Genomic DNA, 12,906 nt, shown 5'->3' on the forward strand with positions numbered 1-12,906 from the left:
AAAATGCTTGATAGAGATTGTAAAGCAAAGGAAAAAAATCAGAAGACTTGGAAGATAATTTATAATTTGTAAATTTCATTTCAGCATTTCAGTAACAGTGGCTTCCTGCTCTCAATTACATGCAGAATATGTCAAAGCCAGTGTGCAGATAACCCTTTTTAATCTCTGCTAAATAGTAGAATAAGACTTAGCTAAATATTCCTCACCTAGAGGGCAGCAAAGCATTCCAATAGTCCAACGTCCTACCCCGCACACAATGTCTCCAACTGCCTCATGTTTGAAGGATATTTGCCATTTTGAATGTAATTCCCAACTTTATGGAAATCATAGAAACTCATTGCAAAAGATAAACCAGAACTATTTTTACAGTAATGTTACCACAGAAAGAATAAAAAGTTTTGGCACCACTTTACATCTTATAAACCTGGATATTTACATACGCTTGTCAACAATCCCCAATACTCTGAGTTGTATTAAGATGGCCTATCTGCCAACTATTGATGAAAGATGAATGTATTTTTGTTTCACAAATGATTATTTGAGAAAGCAGTCTTATTATGGTTGGTTTTATTCTTCAAACAGGTTGCAACAACAGCTGTTCACATTACTGAAATAATAATCTTCTTAAGAGCAGAACATTTTCAAGTCTTAACATAAAAAGGTAGCAAACACTGAAAGTAGAACTTGGCTTTCTCATTATAGATGTCAGTATCTGCCTCTGACACAATGTTTGATTTAAAATTATTGATTTATTAATGATTTTCTTGTTTCCATCACAAAGATAAATATTAAATGGAAAGTCTTAAGGTGATAGTTACCCACCATAGCTCTCCATTGTCTACCCTTCTCATATTCCTCAAAAACACTCTTTTTATTCTCAAAATTTCTCAAAATTCCTCAAAAGCCTCCATTTATGTCACTATTTTGTAATGATATAATGACAGAAAAAATATGGCTTTTTTTGTCCTAAGACCTTAAGAACCTACGTTATTTTAGAGTATTAATTTAGGTATTTTCATCCCTAGTCTGCAGATGAAGACAAAATCCAAGGCTGAGAGAACTTGGTGTCCATGCCTACTGACTCCTCTCGGGCAGTGACAACGACTTCAGTGCCAGATGGAGCGGTGACAACCTCAGGAGAAGCAGCAGCGCTGAATACAAGGCTCTGGAGAACTTCACTATTTTTAACTCTTCAACAAAATTTCTGAAACTTTTGATACGTCTCAGACACTGTCAGAGGCAACAGCAGATGGATCACTTCTTCCATCCAGCTCGACATTTACTGTTTCCACAGAAAGATGGGCAAAGAGGTTAGTTTGCCTCATCTTCCTTCTTACTGTCTAAATGTGTAAACATAACTAAAAGAAATCTTGACGGTGAATAATACTGTAACTTTGAACAAAGACCTTATTACAAAGACTGTAACTAATCTGTTCAAAACAAATGTTGTTTTGCTTGTAAACCTGCCCACATACTTCTCAAATGCATTAAAGGAAGACGGGTGTGACACATCCCCCCTCCCCTAGTTCAAAACTATACAATACTAATTAATAACCACGGTTTGTATTTGTGATTCAGGCGTCAGCAGAGAGCAAGGTGTTGGGATCTTCTTCACAGTTCACCGTAGCGCTGAGAAAAAGTGAACCAAGCCCAGGCTGGGACGGATGCTTGTGACTCATCCCGCCGGGTTGCTTCCTCCTCAGAAATCTCCCTCTTGTTTCCAAACACTCGTGTTGCCATTGCAAACTTCCCTTGCCGGGCCTGCATTCCCCCGTCCCCCTCTCCGGGCTGGCTTTAGGCAACCATCTCCCATCTGCTATTTGAGTCGATTACTTAAAAATTAAAATACAGGGCATCCTCATTGCGCTCCTGGAGGCCCCCGCGCAGCACAAGTTTTCAGGAGCAAAACCAGAGAATTAAAACCTAGAACATGCTACAGAAGAACCAACCGACTCATTAAGATGAGCACAACCGCGCGTACAGATAGTGTCCTCCGCGGCCGCACGGTGTTTCCGCGCAGCCCACGCACACAGGGCTCCGTTCCCGCTCCGCGGGGCGCCGGTGTCCGCGACGGCAGGCAGGCCGCGGCACCCGGCCGGCGGCGGCGGGAGGCGGGGCCGGTCCCGGTCGGCCTTGCGGAGGGGCGGGGAAAGCGACCCGTCCCGTGGCTGGGTCGCGGTGCTGTTTTGTCCGCCCGTCGGGGCGTCCGCTCGTCCCGCCCACAGCCCGCTCCGAGGCGGCGGCTGTGCCAGGTCAGCCCCGCCGGGACCGCCCGCCTGCGCGGTGCTAACACCGGCGCCAGAGGAAGGCCCGGGCCGGAGGAGCGAGCGGAAGGTAAGGCGGGTCGGCGGGGCCCGGGCAGCGGCGGGCTGAGGCCAGGTGAGGTCCCGGGTGCGAGGCAGCGGGGCTCGGGTGCGAATGCTTCCGCTCCGGTCTCCCGCCCCTTGACCCGGCCGTGGTGCCCACGGCGGCGGGCGCGCAGGGGGCAGGCAGCGGCCGGGCCGAGGCGCTCCCCTGCCCGGTGTGTGGGCCGTGGCCTCCGGCGAGGTTACAGGCCCCCGCGGAGCCGGATGGGGTTTGCAGGACCGGTGAGGGCTACAGTCGCCTCAGGATTCGTTCCCGAGTTCCCTGTGAAGCAAATCGAAAGTCGGCCAAAGAAACTGTGGCATTTCCCAGAGTTGGGAAAAGCTGTTTCTAGTTCTTGGTACACTTGTCATCAGCTTCGGGATCCTCCTGTCGCTCGCAGGCGTCCCACTTTGCCTTCTCTGCTGTTCTGCATTCTCTACAACTTACAAAAACACCTTTGTAACAAAGCCTGATGCTCGTTTATCTGGAGCAGGCGCTTTATGGTGTCAGGAAGCTAAATCTTACAACGCTGCGCTGAAAGTACAGCGGTGTGTTGGTTTGTGGTGAGGAAAGTGAGGTGCCGCCTTCTTTGGACTTCCCCAGGAAGCCCCGCGCTCCTGCCGGGCTCGCCCTGAAGCCACTGCGGCACAAAGTTCTGCTTTATATTGGGAGAAGTAGTAAAAAAGTTCTGCCAAAAACTTGCTGTGTCAGTGGATGTGAGTATTGCACCTAAAAACCTTTACAGGGCTTTTGGTAGTTACTTGGGCCAGCGCTCGGGTGGATGGCTAGCTGGGAGTGGGGCTGCGGAGGTAAGGGTTCTCAGAGCCCAGTTCGTTGTTATAAATTAAGTTAAATGCTTCTGATGCACAGTTTTGCAACTCGGCTGCCTAACGTGTTGTGGCAGGGGTGGCGTGCGCAGCCTTGTTTGACATGGTACCAAAACTTTGGGTGTTTGTTTTTGTGGTTTTGATGCTGGGGTAGCTGTGCTAATTCTTATTTCTCTAGCTGTTGCTGCCAGTGCTTTGCTGTGTGCTCTGCTGTTTGCCATGGGAGTCCTCTGGCTAATGCTTAAATGCTCTTCTGCAGTCTGTTCTCTAAGTCTGGACTAGAGTGTAAATCAGGAAGTTTTATATGATAATGTGGAGTTTATTAGGTAGGCTAGTTGTTAACAGCACACAAAAAAAAGAAGAAATTAAGAGACCGGAATAAAGGTAACTAATTGCTAGCATTCAAAAGAAGCATATGCTATGTCGGCAGCCACCTCAAGATGGTATATTAGAATTCAAACAATAGTAAATATATTAAAGAAAGGTTTCATCACTATTTTTCACTATTATCCCTAGTCTCTGACAAGCCTATGCAGGTCAGTGGTACCGGCACTGAACAATGCTAACACACCTGAAAGCAACCTTGTCCTGATTTGTTTACTAACACAGACACACTTCATATGTTTTAGTTAATACAATTTTAATTTGGATGCGTATTTCCTCAGCTGTGCATCATTTGGGTGCTTTTCAGGTGAGGTTGATGCACTTTTCACCTCCCACCATCGATGTCCAGATGAATAGGTCAGTTTGAAAAAATCACTTGGTCTGTCACGATAGCTATAATATTAGCTTCTAAGGTAAAACCTTAGAGAGAGTTTATGTATTGTTTATCAGTGGCAAAAAGTAATTTATTATGTAAAAGTTAAAGATCTGAGGCTTTCACATCTGCTTACTGTCTCTTGTGTCCCTGTGTTCCAGGTCCAGGGTGCAAGCAATATGCAGAATAAACTAGTACATTCCATTGCTCCAATAGCAGCATTTTTTGAAGACTCCCTGTTTCTGGTCATTAACTGATCAAAGTTAAGAATCTAATGAAAAGGGGAGAACTGCCTTTGAGCTTTTTTGTAACTTAGTCACTGGAAAAAATGTTTTATTGTGCCTGCCATCTTAAGTCATACCGGTCTGCAAAAGAAATGCCATCATACTTGCTGGCTTATTTTTCTTCCATAATTTACTTCCTTGGGATGTTTTTTCCACACCCTTGTACAGTGCAGCCTTTTTCAGTGATGGTGTGTGACATTAACTGTCTTTTAAATGGTACCTTCTTCTCTCTGAAGAAATGTGCTTTTTATAGGTAGGGCAGAATCTTACACGAAGATCCCTCGCATCTCTCTATCTTGGGTAGATAGTTTATCATGCAGAAAAATAAAGTCTTAGTTGGTTGGCTATTGATTGAAAGTAACAGTAGATGAAATCATAAATAGGTTTATAAGGCTGAATCTTGCATCATTAATTCCTACTGTTCAATTGATGAGACCTGAGATCACTTCAAATGCAGAACTCTTGAGGAGCGTGGATAGCTGGTAGTTAATTACTTATTTGCTGTTTTTTTAGTACGTTATATGAATATATAAATTTCTTTAATACAAGGTGTGTTTTACTTCAGCTTTTGATAAAGATTAGTTCTATGTTATCAACTGCTTTTGTATACAAGTAGCATACTCCACAATTATTTGAATTTTATTGTGCTCATCTAGCCTGGTGAGTGAAAATCCTTCAGGCCTTCTTAAAAAAGCTAGATCAGAAAATGAACACTTGCCAACTAATATTTATCTAGTAATATCTTCTATTAGGCCATACCATTTATCTTGATAATAATATCCATTACAAATTAGAGAGACATTAACGTGAAATAGATGAATATCTTAAAGGGTTTCAGTTCTTCCCAACTTAGGAAAACCTTGTGCTAAATCTTGCTGGGTGTTAGTAGTTGTTGCCCAAAGCCCTCACCAGTTTTGAAATCTTGATGCCTTTTGCAAGCCGTGAGGCCACCTCCTGCTTGCATCAGCTCTGCCACGGAGTTTGCAGAACCGCAGGGTAGGGCTTCTGGGTGGGCAGGGGGGTGCAGGCTGGTCCAGAGCCACGACCTGATGGGGGGAAAGGGGGGCTCTTGTTTATAATGAGCCAGGGACCAGGATTACACTGAATTTCCTAAGGTTAGCCTTAATGGCTGAAACGGCAATGTCTTTACTGGTGTCAAAACAGGCTTTATTTGACTGTTACAAGAAAGGATTAATTTTAAAACCTTCATAGCAAAATGGATGTGACTTGTGTAGTGAGCAACTTAGAAGGGGCACATGGGCTACAGACCGTGTCCTGTAGTGCCTTTTTCTAGGCTTCTCAAAATGAGAAGGTTGGAAAGTAGGTTTGGTGAAGCGTTAATAATGGCATGCAAATACATGCATGTACATCTATTTCTGTGATGGTAGGTAGCATTTGAAAAGCTGTGAAATGGCTGGCGGATACAGTAGGCAGCTGGGGTTTTTTGGCCTGTGCCAAGTGAAAGTCCTCCTGTTGGTGAAAGTTAAGTTGATTTGTTTTGGGTTTTTTTTCTCCCCTGATTTCTAGGGTTCATGAGGTAGCAGGCAGGTCATGCATGGTTTTGTAGAGGCTGTCTCGGGATTATAACAAGAACAGAAACTAATCTGGTTTTAGCAGCGTTTTTTTTAACATTGGTTTGGTAGTTGACTGGAATTTAGAGAGAATTTCATCCTTGCATATCATACTTCCAGTGAGTTTCTCAACCCAACGTGATTATTCCATGTTAAGTTCAAAGTTTCTTTAATGAATCACTTTGGCTGACCAAAGGTAGAGTCTTACATTGCATAAAGAACAGTTGCATAGAAGATTCACGTATCTCTGTTTATTGGAAAGTGGCTCTATTTGGGACTGTGTGGAAGTAAACAAAAAAAAAGGAAACCATGATCTCATCCTTGATGCTATTAGTTTATTAAAATTAGTGTACAAGCTGGGGAATCGGGCATAGCCTTGAAAGAAATCATTTTTTTTTACCCATGGTTATAAATTTAATTACCTGCTTTTTCTGAGATAGTTGTGTTTTTCCGCATTTTGACACTTGCAATTTAGTGCATTGGATAAGTAACAGATTTCTTCTTTTAACACCTCTTTACAGCTAATTGATTAACAAAATGAAGCCAGTAAAGCTGCACTATTGGATTCTGGTTTGGTTTGTTATGGCATTATGTTGTTGGTGTACTTCAGAAAAAATCACTCAAAGGTAAGTTACGCTTTAAAAAGAAATCTCTGACAGTACAGAGCAGAATAGTTTAACTTCCAACGAGTGTAAATTCTGTTATTTTATTGTGTGCTACTTTTGATCCGTTATTCTTCCCTTAGGTGACTGGTAAAATGGGGCATCCACACCGTGGCAATGTCTGATTTGTTCTAGAGCATTTCTGCAAAATTATTTAATGCAGATACATGTGAACACTTAAGAGGAAATGTAGCCATTGCAAACTAGCAAAACTGGAGGAAAAAATTGAGAAGGGGTGTAACATGGGAGCATCCCTACTTCCTCAGGCTGAGAAGAATTATCTTTCTCATACATTTTTTTATATAACCTCTGACGAGCACTAATGAAGGACATGTGGCTATTAGCTTCCAGAGAATAAGAATTTATTTTGACAGTATTGCACATAGTGCTGTCAGTTTGAACAATTTACAGTTCTGTTTTTGTTGAGTTTCCCACTTACTGTTCTATTTAATCACTTAGTGTGGTTGCTTAATAGCTAAATATATCTGCTGTAGTGTCTGAAGCAACAGGGTTTTTATCTACTTCTAGTTTATCCAGAATAGGTCTGCGCCAAACTGTTAGAAAAATGCCTTTCTAGAAGTGGCAGAGACATGATACAGGCTTCCAATGCTTTTTGAACAAAATTTTTACTCTTCCCCTGCCTTTCCCCCCTCCCTTTTGCATAGGAATAAGACAGTACTGATGCCTCTGAGTTACAGATCTCTATTCTAAAATGCTTTGAAACACAAGTACTTCTGTAAAATATGGGATATTCCTTCTTTAGTTCTTCCTTAGGTAACTTTAAGAATGTGTCACAGTTTGTTTAATTTTAAGAAATGTAATAAATAATCAATTTATAATAAGCATTTAAAAATTTATTATTTAAATTAAATGTCTATAAACCGATAAAATCAGCATTTCTGATTTTTATGGTTTTTACTTTTTATTCTGATTTTTTTTTTTTTTTTTTTTTTGGTCTAAAGAGTTGGAGCCACTTGCAAGATCAAGTTGCGTCTCCTGCAGGGTCAATTACATGGCTCACGCTAGTTTGTCGTCTTTCTTTTTTAAAAGAGTATTTGCAGTTCCCAGGATGTTGTATGCTTTCGTTGGAGTCAATATACCCATCAAGAAGTAGAAGATTCTTAACACCCTAAACAAAGATTTTTATTTCTTTTAATTATTGTTGTAAAAGCTTTATAGTAAGCACTCTCCTAAATATAAAACGGAACAACATGTTTCTTCCATATTTAAGAAATGGAGATAGGATGCAAGGAGTGGAATTTGTTTAACAATGGAGGGGTATTAGCAGGTTTCTACATGTGTTGTTTCTATGTGATTTTTCAGTTTGGCCTTACTGTGTTTGTGTGGAGTTCTCAAATATTACAACAGAAGCTATAAAAGCAACCAGTTCTAAAATCAATGAAATATATTATTAAGTGTTGTGCTGCTGGCTGAAGGCATTGCTCTTTTTAAAATCCTTGAGGAAAAATAGATTTGTCTGTCTTTCTTCAGGGGCAGCCACCCTCATGCCTGGAAGAAGCTGTATCTTGCTCATCACTGGCCAGTGACTGTATGTAAGGTGAGACTTCTCATTCTTTTATCCTGACAAAGGTAGCCTTGGACAAGAAACGTTTAAAAAACAGAATGAACAAAGCCCATCAGCATCTTGCTTATTCCCTGTTGTTGGTGCAACTTTTGCTACTCCTCCTGCACTCCAGAGCAGCAGTAAACAAGACAGGATTGCAGTATGTTACAGGTACAGTAGTCAATATAGGACATACTGTACACTTAGACTTAATCACTTGTTAGGTATTTTTTGATGTTTTGTTAGTTGTAAACTTAATCCTAGGCTTTCACCAGGCTCTGTAAGGAGATTTGCTGGCCTTGTCTGACTGAAGACAGCAGATGAGTACTGGAACTGCCTGCTGCACAACTTTTAGCTTTGTAACGTTGGCTCCAGTGTTTTAATCAGTCATCGAACTCAGTCAGGGAAAAGAGAGCTATGAAGCTGTTATGGCAGGTGCCTCTGAGTATTTGTGTATTTGAGGGGTAGGAACCAAAAATGAGCCCAACCTTCCACACAGGTCTGTCAAAAGCATAGCTAAGAGGTGTACTACTTACGTCCCTTTTGCTATTAAGTACCCACTGCCGTCTGATAAGTAGAATGTTTTTCATATACTGGAAATACTTGAAGGTGTTTTCTCATACAGTTAAGTTAAAAATATGCTATACTTGAAAATGGAAGATGTGATCAGATGTACTGACACATGGATGAAGAATCCTGTGAATAACAGAGAAGCTTCAGCAGTTTTGGGAAATGTCTCGGAAGCCAAAAAGGTTCCAATTCTGCAAGACTTGGGTTTATTTATTACAGTTTTAGCGGTTTCAGTCTCTTTCTTTTTTTTGTGTGTGCTTTTGGTACTTTTTAATTCCTCATTCCTATTTCTGGAAATATGTATAAAAGCAGTAGCAGCCAAATGCACATACTGCTTAAGTTTCTGGGGAAAAGTAGGTGTACTTTGTATTAGTTAAATGTGGAGGGGGGAGTATCAATAGTAAAACTCGTATGTGCATGGCTAACTGACACCAAAGAGTGTCTGCTGTTCTGTTTCTTGTTTGTTTGCCTGCTTTTGAGGGGCAATAAGGGCAGATTTGATGCAATTTGTGTCTAATTTCCTGTTGAGTAAATATCACTGCTACTGACTCCAAGCAGAGACCTTGGTGTTCAGCTGTTTGTGGCACCTGGCACAAACAAGTGTTCCGAGTCAGTAGCAGGGCAAACTCTTATGTGAATGAGATGCAAACAATTACAAAAAGTAAAAAAACAAACAAACCCTCACAAAGCAAACAAAAAAACCCTAACAGCTGGTTTTTTCCCACTGTATGTTCATGCTGTCTACTACTCTTAATTCCAGGATAGTGCTATTGGTGAATTTACGAATAACCTTTACAAATTTACAATGAAATTGTAATGAATAATTGAAGATATTAAACATCAGAAAATGTAGGCTTTCTTACACTTTGTTAATTTGTTATGATCTTCTGTAGTAAGAGGGGGACAGAAGCATTCCAAAGGAGTGAAGAAAAAGTGAAATTAAAATTATATAAAGTGACCTTTTGCCTAGTTTCACATCACTGAGTCGTATGAAGAAACAGAATCTCAACTGTACTTCTGTAACAGCTTTATTTTTGCTGACATTAATGTAAGAGGAGTTCCCAAATTCAGCTGTGGGGCTTTTTTAAGTATGTAGGTTCTCGTGCACGTTCAGTGTTTTTATATATGATTGCTATGTTATTTCAGGGAGGAAATGTTTTTCATGTCATTTTTCAGTTTAAAGCTGTTAATATGATGTTGAAAGGAAAAATAGCTGGATGAAGGAAACTGAAAAACTCATTATATCGTTCATGTAAAAAACCTTTGAGATGCTACTTTATGCAAGTACTTATTAGCTTATGCTTCCTATATAAAGGAACCTGATTATAGACTGCTTTGCTGCGTACTGTGTTCTTAATATGTGTGTGGATGACCAGAATCTTAATTCCTATGTGTTTTGCACATCTGTGTTCAAAAAGTTTTTCAGGCTTTTGAAGGCCTGAAAGGCCCTTTTTAAAATGTAGTGGAAACCGAGTGTTTCGTAATCATATCTTCTAAACTAACTTATTAAAATAAAATAGGGAGTTTCATGGAAGCAATAATAATCCCAGGGCTCGACTACTGACTGCTGCAGTGAGAGGGTGAAGGAGGAAGAGAGGTGTTCTCCCTCATCGTGTGTTTAGAAATTCCAGTACCATGGAACTGACCTAAAATGACTGTCTTCTACAAAGATATCCAAGATAAATTCATAGTCACTTGAGATCTGTGAATTTAATGTTTTCTTATGGTGCAATTTACTGACTTTCATGTGCCTAATTTACGTAATTTAAACTTTCTGGTCACAAATTTAATGTGAATCCTGTTTGGTAGAAATAGGAGTAACTCAAGTGCAAGAAGAGGGACTTTCCTGCTCCGTTTTTATGGAGTTGTGAAGATTTTTAATTTAAGAACTTAAAAAGAAAAATATTATTGTACCTTTTGTATCTTGGAGATTGCAAAAAGAGAAAATCTTCTGTGGGTTTCTCCTTGTGAAATGGGGAAAATCCAATGCAAGTTTGTAGGCTATTTAGTTCCTCCTCTGTTGAGAAAGGGAAGGATGATGAAGAAATGGGTACTAAACCCTGCGGTGATCTGCCTCTCACTGCATATGTGTGCTGGTCAAATGAAAGAATCAAAGGACAACAGAAGAGGCTGGTGAAAAGAACAGTGTGAATTCAAATGTGAATGTAGTGTTAAGCAGCAGATTAATTTTCTTTTTTATATATATGAGATAAAAGGTTTTATTAATTTCAGATTTGGCGATAATGTTATAGCAAAGGTTTAAAGGAAGAATAGAAACTTTTTTTTTTTGGTAAAAATAGAAGTAGCTGCACTATATAGAAAGAACTAAAGTGACTAAGGTGACAGTAGTACATTATTATGATCCAGCATTAGATCAAAATCTCCTTAGATAATGGGATACCTTTATTTCTTTGTCTGTATACTAAGCCAGGTATGTCAAAGTGAGTCCAGCTCTTGCCAGATGCTTTTTTGGAACAAAAGGCATTTTTTCCTCAATGCTAGTGTAACTTATAAAATAACTCTTAATCAGTGCCTTCAGCTTCTCTGTGAATAAGGTCTGGTTTAGATGCTCATTTTATGATATTGTTTAAAATGAACATTGGAATAATGCAGTGACTAGAATTAAAAAGGAGGATGAATGAAGCTGGCCAGAGTATGCAAGGCATGAACTAAGGCATTGTAGGTTGCATTGGCCTCACGGCTCTGCCAGCAAGAGTGCAACACCAAGAGCCTGACGAAATTGTGTAGAAGCAGCTCCTTAATAAGGTTAGTGTTGTGATAGGGGAGAACTGGTTTGAAATCTAACATATTCTGGGCTTTCCTTTAGCCTGCCTGAGACCTGCAGTTAAAAAGACTGGATAAGGAGCACAATTGTACTGTTCTTGTTGCCACCCTTGGTTGAGCAAGCTGGTTTGCTGGCAGGTTGTTTTTCAGGGGGTGATGCATTAGCTGCTGGCTATTAATGTGCTGTATTTGGGGCTGGATGGCTGAACTCTTTCAGCCCCATAAAGCTTGTGTCATGACAGTAGCAATGTTGTTTAGGCATTTGCAGTGTGTGTTTTTTGACAACATTCCTTTCAGGGAAAAAAGCTGTTGCTGGGTTTAATTGCTTCTATTATTGGTGGCAAGAGAGGAGAGGAAGGAAATGGGCACAAACAAGAAAGTCTCGCAGAGCTTGCAGTTTTGCTGCCACTGGCCTGTGGCATGTGGAAGGCAATTAGTAAGATTACAGGCTTCTCTCTGCTCCTCTCTACGCTCTGCATTTGCTTTGGCACCACATAATTAAGGCAGGATGCAGAGCCCAAAAGGAAAACTATTATTATGGAGACGAAGTTGAGAAGGTTGTTATTTAATGGCAAAAAGTGTTTACTAAAAAGAGCCATAATAACTAAGCAGAATAATCAGGGAAAATACAGTAATGATATTCTGTGATGTGTGAAGATGGATTTCTTGGTTTTGTTCAAGAATATGTACTGTGCTCTAAGCAGTAATTAATGTCTAGGCTATTTCTCCTGCATTGTCAAAAGTTTTGACTGGGTGTTTTTTTTTTTTGTTTTTTTTTTTTTAAAAGCATTACCCAGGTCCTCCCTTGAGGTTTTGTGAACCCTAATCTTTTAAAACATTTAAGTCCCTTTGCCATTATTTAATTTCCTTCAATTTAGCTTACAGCCACAGAATATTTTCTTCATAAAACTCAACAACTGATATTATTAGGCAGTTTACTCAATAAATATTTAAATGCACATTTGAAACATGATTCTGGAAAGAAATATGACATAGTTTTATGTTACTTACTAACTTGCTATTATTTAAATATACATACTATATATCCTCTGCAGAAATTGTGTGTGTGTGTTCCTGTCTGTTACTTTCTCAGGGAAATACTGTAATGGTGAAGGCATTGGAAATTTATGAGAGTAATTTCCAACAATACTCCCCCCTTACCTCATCCCTCAAACTATCTCTGACTATAGGATAGGTCAAGAAAATCAGGCAAATGCTTGGTGACTCCAAAAATGAACCTCCTGTTCATACTACCAGTAGTTCTGCAAGACACTAACACCATAGCTGGCATAAAATGCAATTTCTGGTAAAATTAAAATGTATATTTTGTATTTGGTTAAAATATGCCTTTTTTAAAAAAAAAAAAGATGTAAAGAAATAAATTTTTTGCTCAGGCTAAAATGAGATTTAGCTTTAGCTGCTAAAATAGGATTTCGTTTTAAAGAACTTTCATTTTGATAAGAGTGATCCTAGATATTACTTCAACACCATTTACACAACACTACTTTTCTTTCAATTAGTTAGCACCGTTAAGGGAAACA

General features: G+C 39.9%; 1 protein-coding gene across 3 annotated transcripts in view; it reads left to right on the plus strand.

The window, feature by feature from the left end:
- The first annotated feature begins 2,157 nt into the window (after positions 1-2,157).
- RNASET2 (ribonuclease T2) overlaps positions 2,158-12,906 on the plus strand; it is a 26,597-nt gene continuing 15,848 nt past the window's right edge. Inside the window, exons 1-3 of one of the 3 annotated variants that reach the window (XM_014951318.1) lie at positions 2,158-2,334; positions 6,307-6,411; positions 7,939-8,005. In XM_014951318.1, the coding sequence (XP_014806804.1) occupies positions 6,323-6,411; positions 7,939-8,005 (156 nt within the window). In that variant the 5' untranslated portion in view covers positions 2,158-2,334; positions 6,307-6,322. Of the gene's footprint in view, positions 2,335-2,962; positions 3,063-3,129; positions 3,156-6,306; positions 6,412-7,938; positions 8,006-12,906 lie in introns of those variants that run through there. The other 2 variants (XM_014951319.1, XM_014951320.1) reach the window with 2 other exon arrangements.

The sequence above is a fragment of the Calidris pugnax genome, unplaced genomic scaffold (assembly GCF_001431845.1).
Source record: "Calidris pugnax isolate Ruff unplaced genomic scaffold, ASM143184v1 scaffold24, whole genome shotgun sequence".
In the NCBI taxonomy this organism is placed as follows: Eukaryota; Metazoa; Chordata; class Aves; order Charadriiformes; family Scolopacidae; genus Calidris; species Calidris pugnax.